This window comes from Rhamphochromis sp. 'chilingali', assembly GCF_963969265.1.
Source record: "Rhamphochromis sp. 'chilingali' genome assembly, chromosome: 7".
Taxonomy (NCBI): domain Eukaryota; kingdom Metazoa; phylum Chordata; class Actinopteri; order Cichliformes; family Cichlidae; genus Rhamphochromis; species Rhamphochromis sp. 'chilingali'.
In genome coordinates, this window is record NC_137934.1 from 21,486,460 (window position 1) to 21,499,965 (window position 13,506).

Sequence of the window (13,506 nt, forward strand, 5' to 3'; positions counted from 1 at the left end):
TATTTCATTCATTAATCTTCAAACAGAGATTCTGATCTCAGTACCACCAGATCTGATGGTTCTTCACGCTGAAGATGTTACGGATCAGTCGGTCTTCTGTGGGTGACGGTAATGTGGGGTTTACACAAACCACTTGTTCACCACTTTGGTGGTGATGTGATAGATGTGATAGAAGTATTAGATCTTATGAATTCTATGACACTAAGCTTCTAGTTCCCACAGCTGCCACCTTCCAATACCCATGTTTCCCATGTTTCACACTGATGCACACTCCCCAACTTCAGGCCATGACATATATGCTCTTGATGCAGATCCCCAACATCTGCCTCCACATCCGCACACAATGCGGCTCAGGTGGTAGACCAGTTGGAAGATTGGCGGATGGTTCCTGATGCTGAACTCAAGAGTTTCCCCTGGTGCATCCATCAGAGTGTGAGTGTGTGTGACTGGTTGAATATGTCCAGTAGTAGGAAGTGCTCTCTGAGTATTTAATGTCCATCTTAGTGGCTCCTTGGTTGTCATACCTGGCAGCTTCATCTCATCCTGTTTGTGCAAAGCGAGGTGTAGGCCAAAGTCCAGGTCGCTGAGGCCTTTCTAAACAGCTTCAGGGTGACAAAGAAGAGGAGCAGAGATAGGACACAGCCTTGTCTGTGATGCTGAAGAAGTCCCAGTGACCATTTCTTGGTTTTGCAGCTCAATCGTCGACACAGATCTTTGAAGATGGTAACTAGAGCTCGAGTGATTTGCGCCGTTTGATTTCTACGAGTGGCTGAAATTCAGAATGACTCCACATCACAGGTTGCTGTTACAAAATTGCACCACTTTTATTCATTTAAGGCTTTTTAGTTTTTAACTTTACATTTGGCTTCACTGCCCCCTCCCCTCCCCTCCCCTCCCCTCCCCCTGCCTCCCGCTGCCACTGTGGGTTTCCGTACTGGGAAGAAACCAGTTCAGACCATTTCAGCACCAGTGTTTAATCTCCCAGCAGCTTACTGGGTGGTTTTTTTTTTCCTTTATTTTTTCAAAGCTGATACATCACTGGTTGAACTGGTTTCTTTTACATTTCACTGGTCATCATGCCATACAGAGAAAAAGAAGCAGAATTATATCAGTACTGAGAAAAAAAAAATAAAAATAATTTCTTCGTATTGTGAACTGCTCATTCCAGTTTGCATTCGGCTGTGGCTGCCATGGTCACTTTGACCTCACATCAGATTGAGGACTGGAAAGCAGAGTGAAGTATGTAAATGTGCCTCACATGGTCTGTGACACACTGTAATGCAGCTGTAAGAGTGAACTTTAATGCTTAAACACATGAAATGTAGTCAGATTTTTCTTTTAGTCACATTTACATGTTCATATCTGCTTACAGCTGCCGTACAGCAATACCACTTCTATTAAATGTTTACATGCTGCTCTTAAATGCCAAATACGGGCACTTAAAGTGAAGTGTTACCATCTGCACCTATTTACTGTAGCTGTCAAGACCTCAGTGCGCTTTAAATGAAGTGTGTAAAGACTTTAACACACGTCTGTTTCTGTCCAAACACTCAGTCCTGGCTTCGCGTCTTCAAAGCAACAATTGCAGCTACTTTTCAGTCTGCAGCATCGTTGCAGATGTGTGAAAATAAGGCCTAGCTCCCTTTCTCGTGTTTTCACACAGCTGCTTCTGTTGATTCGCACACGATTAAGAGATCTAAAGAACTTTTTTCCAAAACATCAGACTTGTTTCTTCTTCTTCTTAAACCACACTGACGCCTTCAGAAGTCACAGGAAATGACAAATGGCACCACAGCCTCTTGGCGAAGGCCCGAAAGGTCAGAGTGCAGCCACGGCTGGCCAGCGAAATGACTAAAAGTTGTTTCTGAGGATGAAACTCCCGCTTTAAAGCCAGAACCCTTAACAAACTCACTTTGAAGCAGTTCTAAACAGATTAAAGGACATTTCAAGCATTTATCACCTCATTTCCCCTCTTAATGAATTACTCATAACCATAATCAGCTATAATCACATAAATGAATACATAATATGAAGCGTCTCTATTGATACATGAAGAAATATTTTCCAACACTGAGAATACACTGCAATGCACAATGTATATGTGAATAAACAGTTAAAATAAACATAATCACACCATTATATGTAACTAAATATGCTTGCTAATCATCATTAATCATCAGTCATTAACTGCTAATACACCAGTTATGGATACTGTGTAGGAGAAGTGATAAAATATACTTAAAAATGGCCTCATATTGTTTTAAACTGTCATGAAAGTGGCTTATAAACATTATCAAGAGTACGATGGGGTGTATTTTTTATAATCCGTGTTTGTTTTTGGCTATAAAAGGTGCTGTGCGCTGCCCCTTGTGGCGTACACAGAAACACCTATTATACCTGCAGCTTTCAGAAATAACAGCAGTAGGTGTTTTCTGCTTTACGACCAACAGAGGCAGTAATGAGCCCCTCCTCTGTTGATATTACAAGAATAAAGCTGGAATCATCATAACGTGCTTGCAAGAAACAGTTGGCGATCGGCCTGCCGCAGCCACAAACGGCTCTCTGGCCCGGAAGCTTCTGCTCGTGTCATGCAAACTGTTGCAGCAGCACCTCCTGGAGGTCAGACCCGGTACTGGCAGAAACATCAACATGCTACATGACTGAAGACACTGGAGGAGACCCAGAATACTGACAGCAGTACCCTGCTGATAGTACAACACTGTGCACAGCAGCACTCACAGAGGTCACGGGTCCAGCAAGCGTTTCCCGTGAGCTGACCACGCCCACAAACACATATTCAAAGGATTTTTTCTGTGGGTTTAACCCCCTCCGGCTGGACTGCAGCCATGCTACTATTAAACTGAAACACTGAGACTTTAAGTTTGTTCTTCAACTGATAAGAAAACACCTCCATCTATCGATGCTAACAATTTAACATTTAAGTATTACTCAGCACGGTGCATGCTAAAGTGTTAGCACGACGTACCAAGAATACAAGAAACTCCGCCTTATCCTGATTGTATTTGGGAATCCATCCATCAGAAGCTTAAAGGGGACCGATTATGCTGTGTTAGTTTTTTGTTTATTCTTGAAATCTTGACTCTCATAAGCTTTACTTTGTTCCTCATAATTTTGACCTTATTTCCAAAATCTTGACTTTTTTAAAATTAAAATCTTATTTCAGTTTTATTCTCAAACTCTTGACTTTATTGTTGAAATACCTACATCATTCTGCAACTTTATTCTGACAATACAAACACATTTTTTCCCTAATATGTTCCTGGTACTCCTTTCTAAACTTTAATGCCAGATATTTATTTTAAACATGGCCATAGTTTTAAATAATGGGATGAAAACGTGTGAAAGTTGTACCTGTACACACAAAGCTCAGGCTTCAGTTTGTTTTTGGTGCTGCCCCTCTGCAGGCTCCCATCAGTGGACCGATAAGAAGAAGGCGGGCTTTCAGGGATGGGGATGTCCTTAAAGCGACGGGTTAAAATGGCTCATTTTAAGCAGATTAGCCCAGAAGCTCCAAAAAGGGCCGGGAAAGGACAGTAAGGGCATTAATTTACTTTTAAATCAGGTAAAACTGCTCTAGTGGAAATAATATAGAGCTGAAAAAGAGCATGACAGGCCCCCTTTAATATCTTATCAGTTAAAGTGACTAAAGGACCAATAATTCAGTGTTTCAACCGCGCAGGTCAAAAAACGATCATTACAGAAAGTGGCCTGCTTCACTGTTGTTACGTAGCTCACATACACTCACAAACACACACACAAACACACACACAGAGTTAAGGTACTGGACCAGTGTGAGTCTGCTGTCAAAAAGGCAACATGTCCGCCCTGAGCAGCAGATCAGGAGTCAGCTCGCCATGCTGCTATGGCAACAAGCCACCTAACATCTTCCCGTTATATCTATATTCTTCCTGATTCCGCCCAGTTTGTTAACTTTAGGCTAATTTTAATTACGGCACTGCTATCAGCACAGTAAGCTAACCTCTTGACCTGCTGCTACAACCCCCAACCCTGCCTCACCCCCACCCCCACCCCCACCCCTCCCGCCCCAAAAATCAAAAACATAAAATGACTTAATTGTTTTCACAAAGAATCATAATAATAATCACTGTAATAATAACCGCTGTATGAATCCACAGGTTTCACCAAAGCCACACACACACACAGTCAGCCGTGTCGGCGTCATCGTCATCACCGCGGCGATGCCGACACAGCTGACGGTCACACTGCGTGTGATTGGCTCAGGGCTGCCGGAAAACAATAAGGCGAAAGAAACGGAAAAAAAAAGTTTAAATTTTTTTAAAAAGAAAAGAAAAAAAAGCAAGAAGCCACTCCCCACTGCAAAGACAGACTAGCAGAGAGCATGATGGGAACCGTAGTTTAAATCAAGCCCCTGCATTCCCGCAACAGCAGAATCATCATCATCATCGCCACCACCGTAGCAGTCCTTTGATGTTCTGTTTTAATGTTTCCAAGGCAACAGTCTCCTTTACATAGTGTGATGAAGGATGGGAGAAGAGATCGTCATGGTAACAGAGTGGCTGATGCTGATGATGACATGGTTGTGTTAAAGGGGCGTGGCCAGCTGGAAGATGTCCTGTGATTGGTTGGTTGGTTATCAGGTGAGCAGGAATCTGGACACAGAGAACCAGAGTGTGTGTGAACAACAACGTGTGTGATAAACTCAATGTGTGTGTGTGTGTGTGTGTGTGTGTGTGTGTGTGTGTGTGTGTGTGTGTGTGTGTGTGTGTGTGTGTGTGTGTGCGCATGGGACAATAGAAGCTACCTGCCATTAGAGAAGCTGACAAGTGGGCTTTTTGCGGGTTTTCCCTGGAACGGGACTCTTCCTGTTGATCTGTCGGACAAGGTCGTAGAAGATCTGCAAACGAACACGAAGAAATGAAACCTACACTGCCAAAAACTGCCAAACATTCCCCAAACTACTAATAAAATGCCAAAAACTACTTAAAAATGTGTCTGTGAAGGTTCTCAGTCATCCAGGTCATCGTAATCTAAGGAGCTTGGAAAGAAAAGTGTGTGGACTTCTTTAAGTGGCTTGAAGACGTTTCACCTCTGAGAAGCTTCTCATCCGAGAAGCTTCTTCAGTTCTAGGGTCAAATGGTGGAGACTCCCAGATTTAAGCTCTGTGGGAGTAACCCACCAAGAGGGACAATGGACCCCCTAATGATCCTCTACCTAATCACACGAGCCAAGGTGTGAAAATGGGTGTAGGTCACAATCAGCCAAGGTTTTGGGTGAGCTCATTGTGAAACCTAGCCCCACCCTATCATGTGATTTCCTGAGGTCAGATGGCCCAGGATGTGAGTGGGCGTTAAGGCGTCTGGGAGGGATCTCAAAACTGGATTATAGATGCCAGACAGTTGGTGTTGTAAACCACTGCCTCTGTTCAAAGATGGTCGCTCACAGTGGACATAAATGGCCTCTTTTACTCCTCTTTCAAATGTACACATTTTGGACAGAGAGGATGGTTTGAAAGAGTCTAAATGCATATTTAGACTATAATAGTCCTAAAATGCTCATATCCCCAAAACCAACAGAGCAGCAGCTGAAACACAAATGCTAAGGCTTCAAAATGTCTGAAACTAACAATGAAATCCATTTTTTCTTTGTCTATGACAAAAACTCTGGAGGAATAGTCTGATGTTTGTATTATTACAGCTTCCAGCGTTTTTGAGCCAGGACCGCACACATCACAGTGATTCTCTCGTGTTGCACGCTGTAAGCTTTATTTCAGTTTTTTACAAACTCCAGATGATGTGTACATCATTTTGCCGAATCAATGGTGCTCAAAACTCAGAAGCCCAAAGATATTTAGGTTTAAATACAGCTCTGAGTAACTGTGTAAACTTTGCTGTGGGTGTGTTTTGTCACCTCGTTGACGTTAATCTTGCTCTTGGCCGAGGTCTCAAGGAAGGCGCAGGAGTTCCACTGGCGAGCGAGACCGATGCCTGACTCTTTGGCCACCACACGCTCCACCTCCAGATCGCATTTATTTCCAACCAGGATCATGGGAACCTAAAGTGGCGCACCAAACACTCACATTCAGACAGCTGTTTGCAGCACATTCAAAGATGATCACTGGATTATTTTAACGGGAGAAAAATCATGTGAAAACCAGAAAAGAGGACATCAGTGTTTCATCTGGTTTTAAAAATCTGTAACGTTTGACGTGAAGTCAGAATGTATGTTTCCTTAATTTTTTTATTTATATTTATCCATTTTGTAAATCATCTGTTTCATAATAAAATCATCATGTTTGAAATTTTATTCAGTGATTTTATTGACTAAATCAATGCAGAATCTTAAATTCATGTTAATATAAATACATTTCTAACTTGAAACATATTAAAAATATTGGGTTTTTAAAAAATGTTGTACAAAACAATGTTTTCTTTTTATTAATACTTTCTTTTTTAATTCATTTTTTTTGTTTTATTCTCATTTTAAATGTAGATATTATAAATTAATTTGCTTGTTTTATTTTATTTGTTTAAAAGCTTGTTTAGAAGCATTTTCTATTTTTTTTAATTACAAATTTGCTTTTTTATTCTTTTACATTTAAATTGCAAATTTGCAGTTTTTTTATTTTCTTCTTTCTCCACTAGATGCTGATTAAAAATAAAACTTTTTGGAACCTATGTAATGTAACTCATGTCTGGCAGGGGGAGCAATGCTAAAGGCCTCCACACAGGCTGGCTGATGGTGGCGTGTTAAAACAAGTGACCTCTGTTTCATGAGAATAAATTACACATACACCCATCAGCAGTCAGTTAGCTAGCTTAGCATAAGCCTGACAGCAGGATTATGTGGAGGTGATAGAGTCCACTTCCTCTTAAACTCAGATTTAACTGCTTTATCTCAAATTACATTTTTATATCATTGTAAACTATTTTTGGCTGCCACCAGAAACTTCTCCCTTTCTCCACTGGTTTTCTAGGCAACTTCCTCTGAGCCAAGAAACAAGAGTTTTAAATACAAACATCAGCAACTGACTAACTACAACCGGACAAATTACTCAGGAGCTCCTTAACTATGCTACAGACTCCTTCATCTGACAAAGAAGGCTCCAGAAAACGTTAAGAGGAGCTTCAGTGCTTAACTTAACTGAAACCATGACTTAAAACTGCATGTTAGGGTGAGTTTAGGCAAAGTATAGGGTTCTGTGGTTTCTTACATCTTCCGTGTCCTTCACTCTGAGGATCTGCTCTCGGAGGTCTTGAAGGTCGTTGAAGGTGGACTGAGCCGTGATGGAGTAAACCAGAGCAAAGCCCTGGCCATTCTTCATGTACAGGTCTCTCATTGCTGTGAACTGCTCCTAAAGACAGACAGACAGGTGGTCAGGACTCAGTCAGGCACATCTCATGGTCAAAAGTATGTAGACAGAGCCAGGTCTTACTGTTCCTGCTGTGTCCAGGATCTCCAGCATACACTGCTGTCCATCGACCTCGACTTGCTGCAGAAACAAAAGAAATGAATCATAACTGTGGATTATAACTAAAACTAATTAAACTATAGATGCTTCTAAAAATGTGTGAGGATGAAGAGGTCCTACCTTCCTGTAGGAGTCCTCTATCGTGGGGTCGTATTTCTCCACAAAGATTCCCTGAACAAACTGGACAGTCTGGAGATGGACAGACGGACGGACATGAGTAGCGGGACAAAGAGAAGTAGGACAGCAGTGTTAATGGAGCTCTGTTCAGCTCCCCATTGGGAGTCATTAGAGCGGAATTAATGTGACACTGTGACACGTCTCCATTATATCATGGGGAGTAAAGCACTTCATTGTAGTGTGACTGACACCGCCGTGTTAGTGTGTCAGTGATGGCCAGCGCAAAAACGAAGCACAGTGACATCACTGTGCAGCCATTTACACAGGAATCTGCACTGGAGCACTCCAGCCATGCAAGTCCCAAAGCTGCAAACACAGTTTTACCTCAATGTACAAACGTGAATGCACAAAAATCAGTATATGAATAATACAAACACTAGTGCAAGAACAGGAAACGCAATTTCCCGCAACGTTACATCACCTCTTATTAATTTTTGACTCTTCTTATAAAGTTTTGTAAAACATAATGACTGAAAATTGTTTTTCTAGTCTTTCATACACACATTTTGAATATAATTATCTTTATATAAGTTTTATTATATCTTTATATAATTAGTTATATTATTTATTTGTCTATTTATATTGTATTTTTTATCTTTAATCTTTATCTTATTCAGTATTCATAAATATATTTTCTATCTTCCTATTCATTCTTTATCAATTTTTATTTATTTTAAATATTTAAAAAATAATAATTTATTTATTTTTCTTCTATTTTTCTTCTTTTCTTTCATATATTTTATATAAATATTTGTCACTATTTCAGTGGGGGGTTTATATACATATTACAAGTATTTATTTTCAGTTTTTCTATTTCTTTATTAGTTTTTGGTGGGGACTATTTTCAGCAGCGGATTAATCGACATTGAATATTTGAGTTAAAATAAAGTGCAAGGTGTTGCCATGTGGCTCTGAGCTCATCAGCAGGATAATTTCAGTGTTGATTACATTTTATTTTTGGCACTCACTGACATTAAATAGAATAACATCAGACTCTCACTTTAATGCAAACAGCTGATTAACGTGGATTTTTTTTTTTTTTACTTACCAGAGCTGACTTGCCGACGCCTCCTGATCCTAAAACAACCAGTTTGTATTCACGCATCCTGACTGTCTGTCTGCTGGGTGAGAGACACAAACACAGAGGAGGAGACCGTTAACAGGTCGCTATTGGACATCCAGTCACAGCTACCAATCACACAGCAGGATTACAGTAAGCCCCACCTCCTCCTATGATGCACCTGGAGATGTAACACCATCAATTACAAACACACAAATGAAAACTTCCTGCCCCTCACTGGGAGATAATGATTACCCAGCATGCATGTGGTAAGTTACTGAAAACTGCGGAGTCACATGATCTCACAGCTGGTGGTGATGTCACTGCTATTGAATCCTTCCTGGTTACTGTTGCTATGCGTTCATGTCTCAGTGTGTGGATGCATACCAATCATTCCTCGCCATGTGTGTGCAAACCTTCACTGTCACGGCAACAAGAAGCAACACGATGCACAAACACACACACACCCAAATACACACACGTTTAAGATTGTTCATGAGGACCCCCGCTGACACGATGTGTTTACAGACCCTAAAACCATTTCAAATTTTACCATCACAGCCTGTAAACAACACAAATACAGCTACTAACTGACAGCCAGAAAAGACTCTATAAGTGAGTAACACCAGGTGTAATCTAATATTTAAAGTCGACCCTTATACCCTGCCACATATCTCCTGCTCCGATGGTGGATGTTCATATTAAGCATGGCCAAGTTTCTAATAAGGTCAGCATATGTAAAAATAAGCCCCATGAGCCAAAAGCTTGCACTCTAAACACTGTGATTCAGACAGTTTCCACTATTATCGGATCTCTGTGATGTCATAGAGTGCAGATATCCCTAATCTGATCATCTCAGGCTCCAGAGCTCAACCTGCCTGCTGTTAAAACCAGAAATGTATTGACCACCAGGGGGCGGCTCCTCGCCACAAACAGGCTTCTGTTTTTTCATTACCGAGTTTGAGGTTTCATTACGAGACTTCACTGATCAGCTGGTGATGTAACACTGGCTACACCCATCTCATATCCTGTCTGTGGTTCATACATTCTCTTTACGAGGGGCAGCCAATCAGAACAAAGGTGACTTAAAAGAAGGATAAAAGTCTTGCAACCTGGAAACCATGTTAGATCAGGTCTCCAGAAGTTGTTACTTTAATTTTAGAGGCTGCAGGGATATAAAAGAAGAATCGCATGCATGAAAGTTTGGTTTCTGTAACTGTGAAGTGTACAACAAAAACGTAAATACTGTGTCACAAATACTCTTAACTGACCTAAGACAAGACTAACTCAAGACAAAATGCTTCTTAAATTTAAAGCTTTTATTTTGGTAACCAATCTGAGAATAAACACTTATGATAAACAAGTTACCATCAAACATTCAGCTTAAGTTAAAGTTGCTTAATATTTTGGAGGCAACAAGTGTTTACAATTTTTAGGTAAATCCGTTATCTCAAATAATAGGACTATTAATGTCTTCATGTAGTTATATATTTAAGTCACTGCAAGACTCCTGTTGTGACTAATCACACTCAGTGAGTACTCTTGCTTGAAACTTTTGCCCAAATCCTATTTTCAGAGTTTATCTATTCTATTTTGGGGACAAGAAACAAGAAGAGAACGACTCCCAGTGGATTTTATTGTTCAGGGCTTTTGTTCATATTTTAAATAAAAACTAGTGTGGTGTATGGGTCACAGAAAACGCCCTAAAAAACCCTAAAAATGTTAAATGTCTCCATCTCCAGTCACGACAGCTGTATAAATGCGCTAAATGCACACAAGTGATCAGGTGGAGACTGGGAGGAGTTCAAATCTCAGGTTTTATCTACCCTATTGTCAGTGAAGGCATCAGCAGTAATGGATTTCATTGCCTGAGGGTCTGAACAGGCTTGCCTCACTACAACGCTCTGCAGCAAGTCCAGACGGGTTCAACGCTTCGCAAGAAGTAACTCACTGGAGCAGCAGAGGTGAGGCCATCAAGGGGAAAGCTGGATGAGCCAAAACATCTAAAACCCTTCGATCACACCTGAAGCCCTATCTCTGGACATTTACAAGTCCGCCTGTCACAAACCTGCCTCTGCGGGAGAGCACCTGCATCGGGACTTTCCCCCTCATGCTTCACGATGCTGTGCTATGACGAAATATAATGAGACGTTACAGAAACACGCACAGACACACAGCAACAGCAGGAAGAAAAAGATCATCACGGCTTCCAATAAATCAGAACTAAGGTTTAGAAAGTACTTTAATTTAAAAAGCTCTCATAACCCATCCATATACTTCCACTTATCCACTTTTGGGTCAGAGCAAAGTGAGCAAATTAAAATAGACACACTCTTCTCTTAAACTTCTTAAAGAATATCAGCTGATTTGCTCTTACCAACACTGCTGCTCATGAAATATTTGTCTTTACAGCTCAGGCTGCCTAAACCTGGTTTGGCACACCCACAGGCATCAAACCCAGAGGAAGTGCCAAACAGGAACCTCGGGACGTGGAAAATTAACCTGAAGTACCAAAAAAGCTGCAGTTTCCCTAATATCGAACAGACACTGTTTTTGCTATAGAAAGATGGAGAGGCAGGTGGCTTCAGCTAATTGGAGTCTGTGAACTGGACTCCAATAATATCTCCAAAACGACCACAAAACACAAACGATGGTGCCTTCACCATCTTTTATACACAGTCTGTGGAGAAAGCAACACACAGTCATGTCCCAACAATACACAGAAGAAGAAAGCTTCCATATCTCCTTATAGTCCAAATTTGTAACATTTCAAAAAAGAAATACTGCCCTTTCTGCACACTATGAGTGTATTTCCTTATAAATGAACCCTCACTGTGGGTCTGTTTAAGTTTAACTCCAGTTCAGACTTAATGCATGAACAACAACAATCAAACTACACAGCAAATTATTATATAACTGTAAAATGAGGCGTCACTGGGGCTTTTATGTTGTATTGTGATTGTACCACATAAACGCTGACTGAAAGGAAGACTTTAACCTGAAACTTCATACTTCACGTCAGTGCTTCCTGCTTGTTTTGTTTACATGTGAACAAAAAGAGGATCTGCTGCTATCAACATAGACTGCTGGCCTTAATTTATAGGCTATAAATACATTAATCTTTAGTTACCAGAGCATCACTGCACAGATACACACAGTTCAACCCAACCTGAAACCTGCATTTTATTCTTATATTTCAGTATTTTGCTCACTCGGTGGGCACTTCTGCTTTTTCCAGCAATCACCGAATAATGTTAATCTACTAAAGTGAAGTTGTCAGAGCAGAAATATGGACTCACAATACGCACAGATCCCTGAGTCAAGCAGAACTAGGTGGGGCCTGTCAATACTCAGTGTGTGTGTGTGTGTTGCTGACAGGCAGTACAACAGGAGAGGAATAAAACCAAGCAGTGTCTGTGCAACCAAACTGGCTTTGATTGCAGGTTCCCTCAAGCTCCCAAACTCTGCATCCTCTCATCAATCACTTCCACTCGTTTTTTCTTTTTTTTGCCTCCGGGAGAGCAACGGGGCTTCCGCAGCTCTGTGGCCGCCTCACAATGCTCCCTACCCGGGAAGCTCTGCAAGCAGGCCCCGCTGCCTCAGAAGAGCGGAGACAAAACGCGAGCAGAAGCGGACTTCGGGCTCTACAGACCGGAAACAGACTCACAGACGGACAGACAGCCGCCGTGACGCCGTGAAGCAGTCAGCCCGTGTCTGATATAAACTGTATTCTCATCAGGACAGCCGCCGTCCGTCTGTCTGCCTTTACGTCCATCCGTCTGTCTGTCCGCCGGTCGCTTGCTTCCGCAAACCCAGCCCAGCGCGGCTCCCGACCGGCCTGTCGCCCGTCCCTGCTAGCCGGGACATTTCCCGGTTCGACCCAGGCTAGCTCATATCTACATGAAAGAGGGAGGAAAAAGGAGGGGGAAGCGAGGAAAAAGAGGTAAAAGCGCGAAACGGGAGAAAAGAAGCAGTACTCACAGTCATCCACCCGTCCGCTCCGCTGCGCTCTCCGCCGCTCACTCTCTCTCCTGTTCGCAGTGAACGTCGCTCGACCAGAGCCGCTCCCTCCTGCTCCCGACGCGCTGACGTTAAGCTCGACGCGGCGAACGCAAGAGCCTCCTGTTCGACTTTTCAAAATAAAAGACGTTAAAAAACTGGTTCAAATATGAAATAAATTGTAGTTTTAAACATATAATTCTGCTTCATCTTGAGGTTTTTTTTTTACATATTATTATATCATAAAGTCATAAAATAAATATAAATAACATATTATTCGTACTTTAATTTCTAATAATTTGGATTTCATTATACATTATTAAGATATCTCTGTTGTTATATTTTATTTTAGACAAGATAACATAAGATATATTTTATTTATAAAAACGATTTGGAAAAAATAGCATTAAATAAGTGGAAATTTATATACCTTAATAAATAAAGAAATATAATTTTGGAATTCTATTTGAATCAAACCTCTAATGACAAATAGTGACAGCTTATTTACAAGGTGTTGCTACCGCAGGTAGCTCTGTATACTTGAATTGGGCCATGATAGTGAGCTATGGCTGAAAGCTACAATTTTTTTTTTTTAAAAAGTGAGCCTTGAATTAAATGAACTAAAAATATGATTCAAGCATAAATAGCATGGCAATTATTTTCAGCATGAAACAAAAAACAGGCATTTCATGTCAGTATTTTCAATATAAAGCTTTCCTCTGAGCATTGAGTACAAAATGCTGAGAAAAAGTTGTATAAATTTACTGGTGTGAAAATAATTGAAAAAAACAAAACAAAA

The 13,506-nt window shown here is 41.0% G+C and overlaps 1 protein-coding gene across 3 annotated transcripts; it reads right to left on the reverse strand.

The window, feature by feature from the left end:
* Window positions 1-1,119: 1,119 nt before the first annotated feature.
* Window positions 1,120-12,778, reverse strand: LOC308399482 (ras-related protein Rap-1b). 3 transcript variants are annotated; one of them, XM_080886778.1, is made up of 8 exons: window positions 12,690-12,778; window positions 8,697-8,766; window positions 7,592-7,660; window positions 7,436-7,492; window positions 7,214-7,354; window positions 5,911-6,054; window positions 4,809-4,897; window positions 1,120-4,652 (listed from the first exon to the last, which is right to left on the reverse strand). In XM_080886778.1, the coding sequence occupies exons 2-7, from the start codon at window positions 8,751-8,753 to the stop codon at window positions 4,811-4,813; spliced, it is 555 nt and encodes a 184-aa protein (XP_080742904.1). In that variant the 5' UTR covers window positions 8,754-8,766; window positions 12,690-12,778; the 3' UTR covers window positions 1,120-4,652; window positions 4,809-4,810. The 3 variants fall into 3 exon arrangements, with proteins under 3 accessions (XP_080742904.1, XP_080742902.1, XP_080742903.1); XM_080886776.1 differs by having other exon boundaries at window positions 4,805-4,897; XM_080886777.1 differs by having other exon boundaries at window positions 4,805-4,897; window positions 8,697-8,769; window positions 12,690-12,771.
* Window positions 12,779-13,506: the final 728 nt, after the last annotated feature.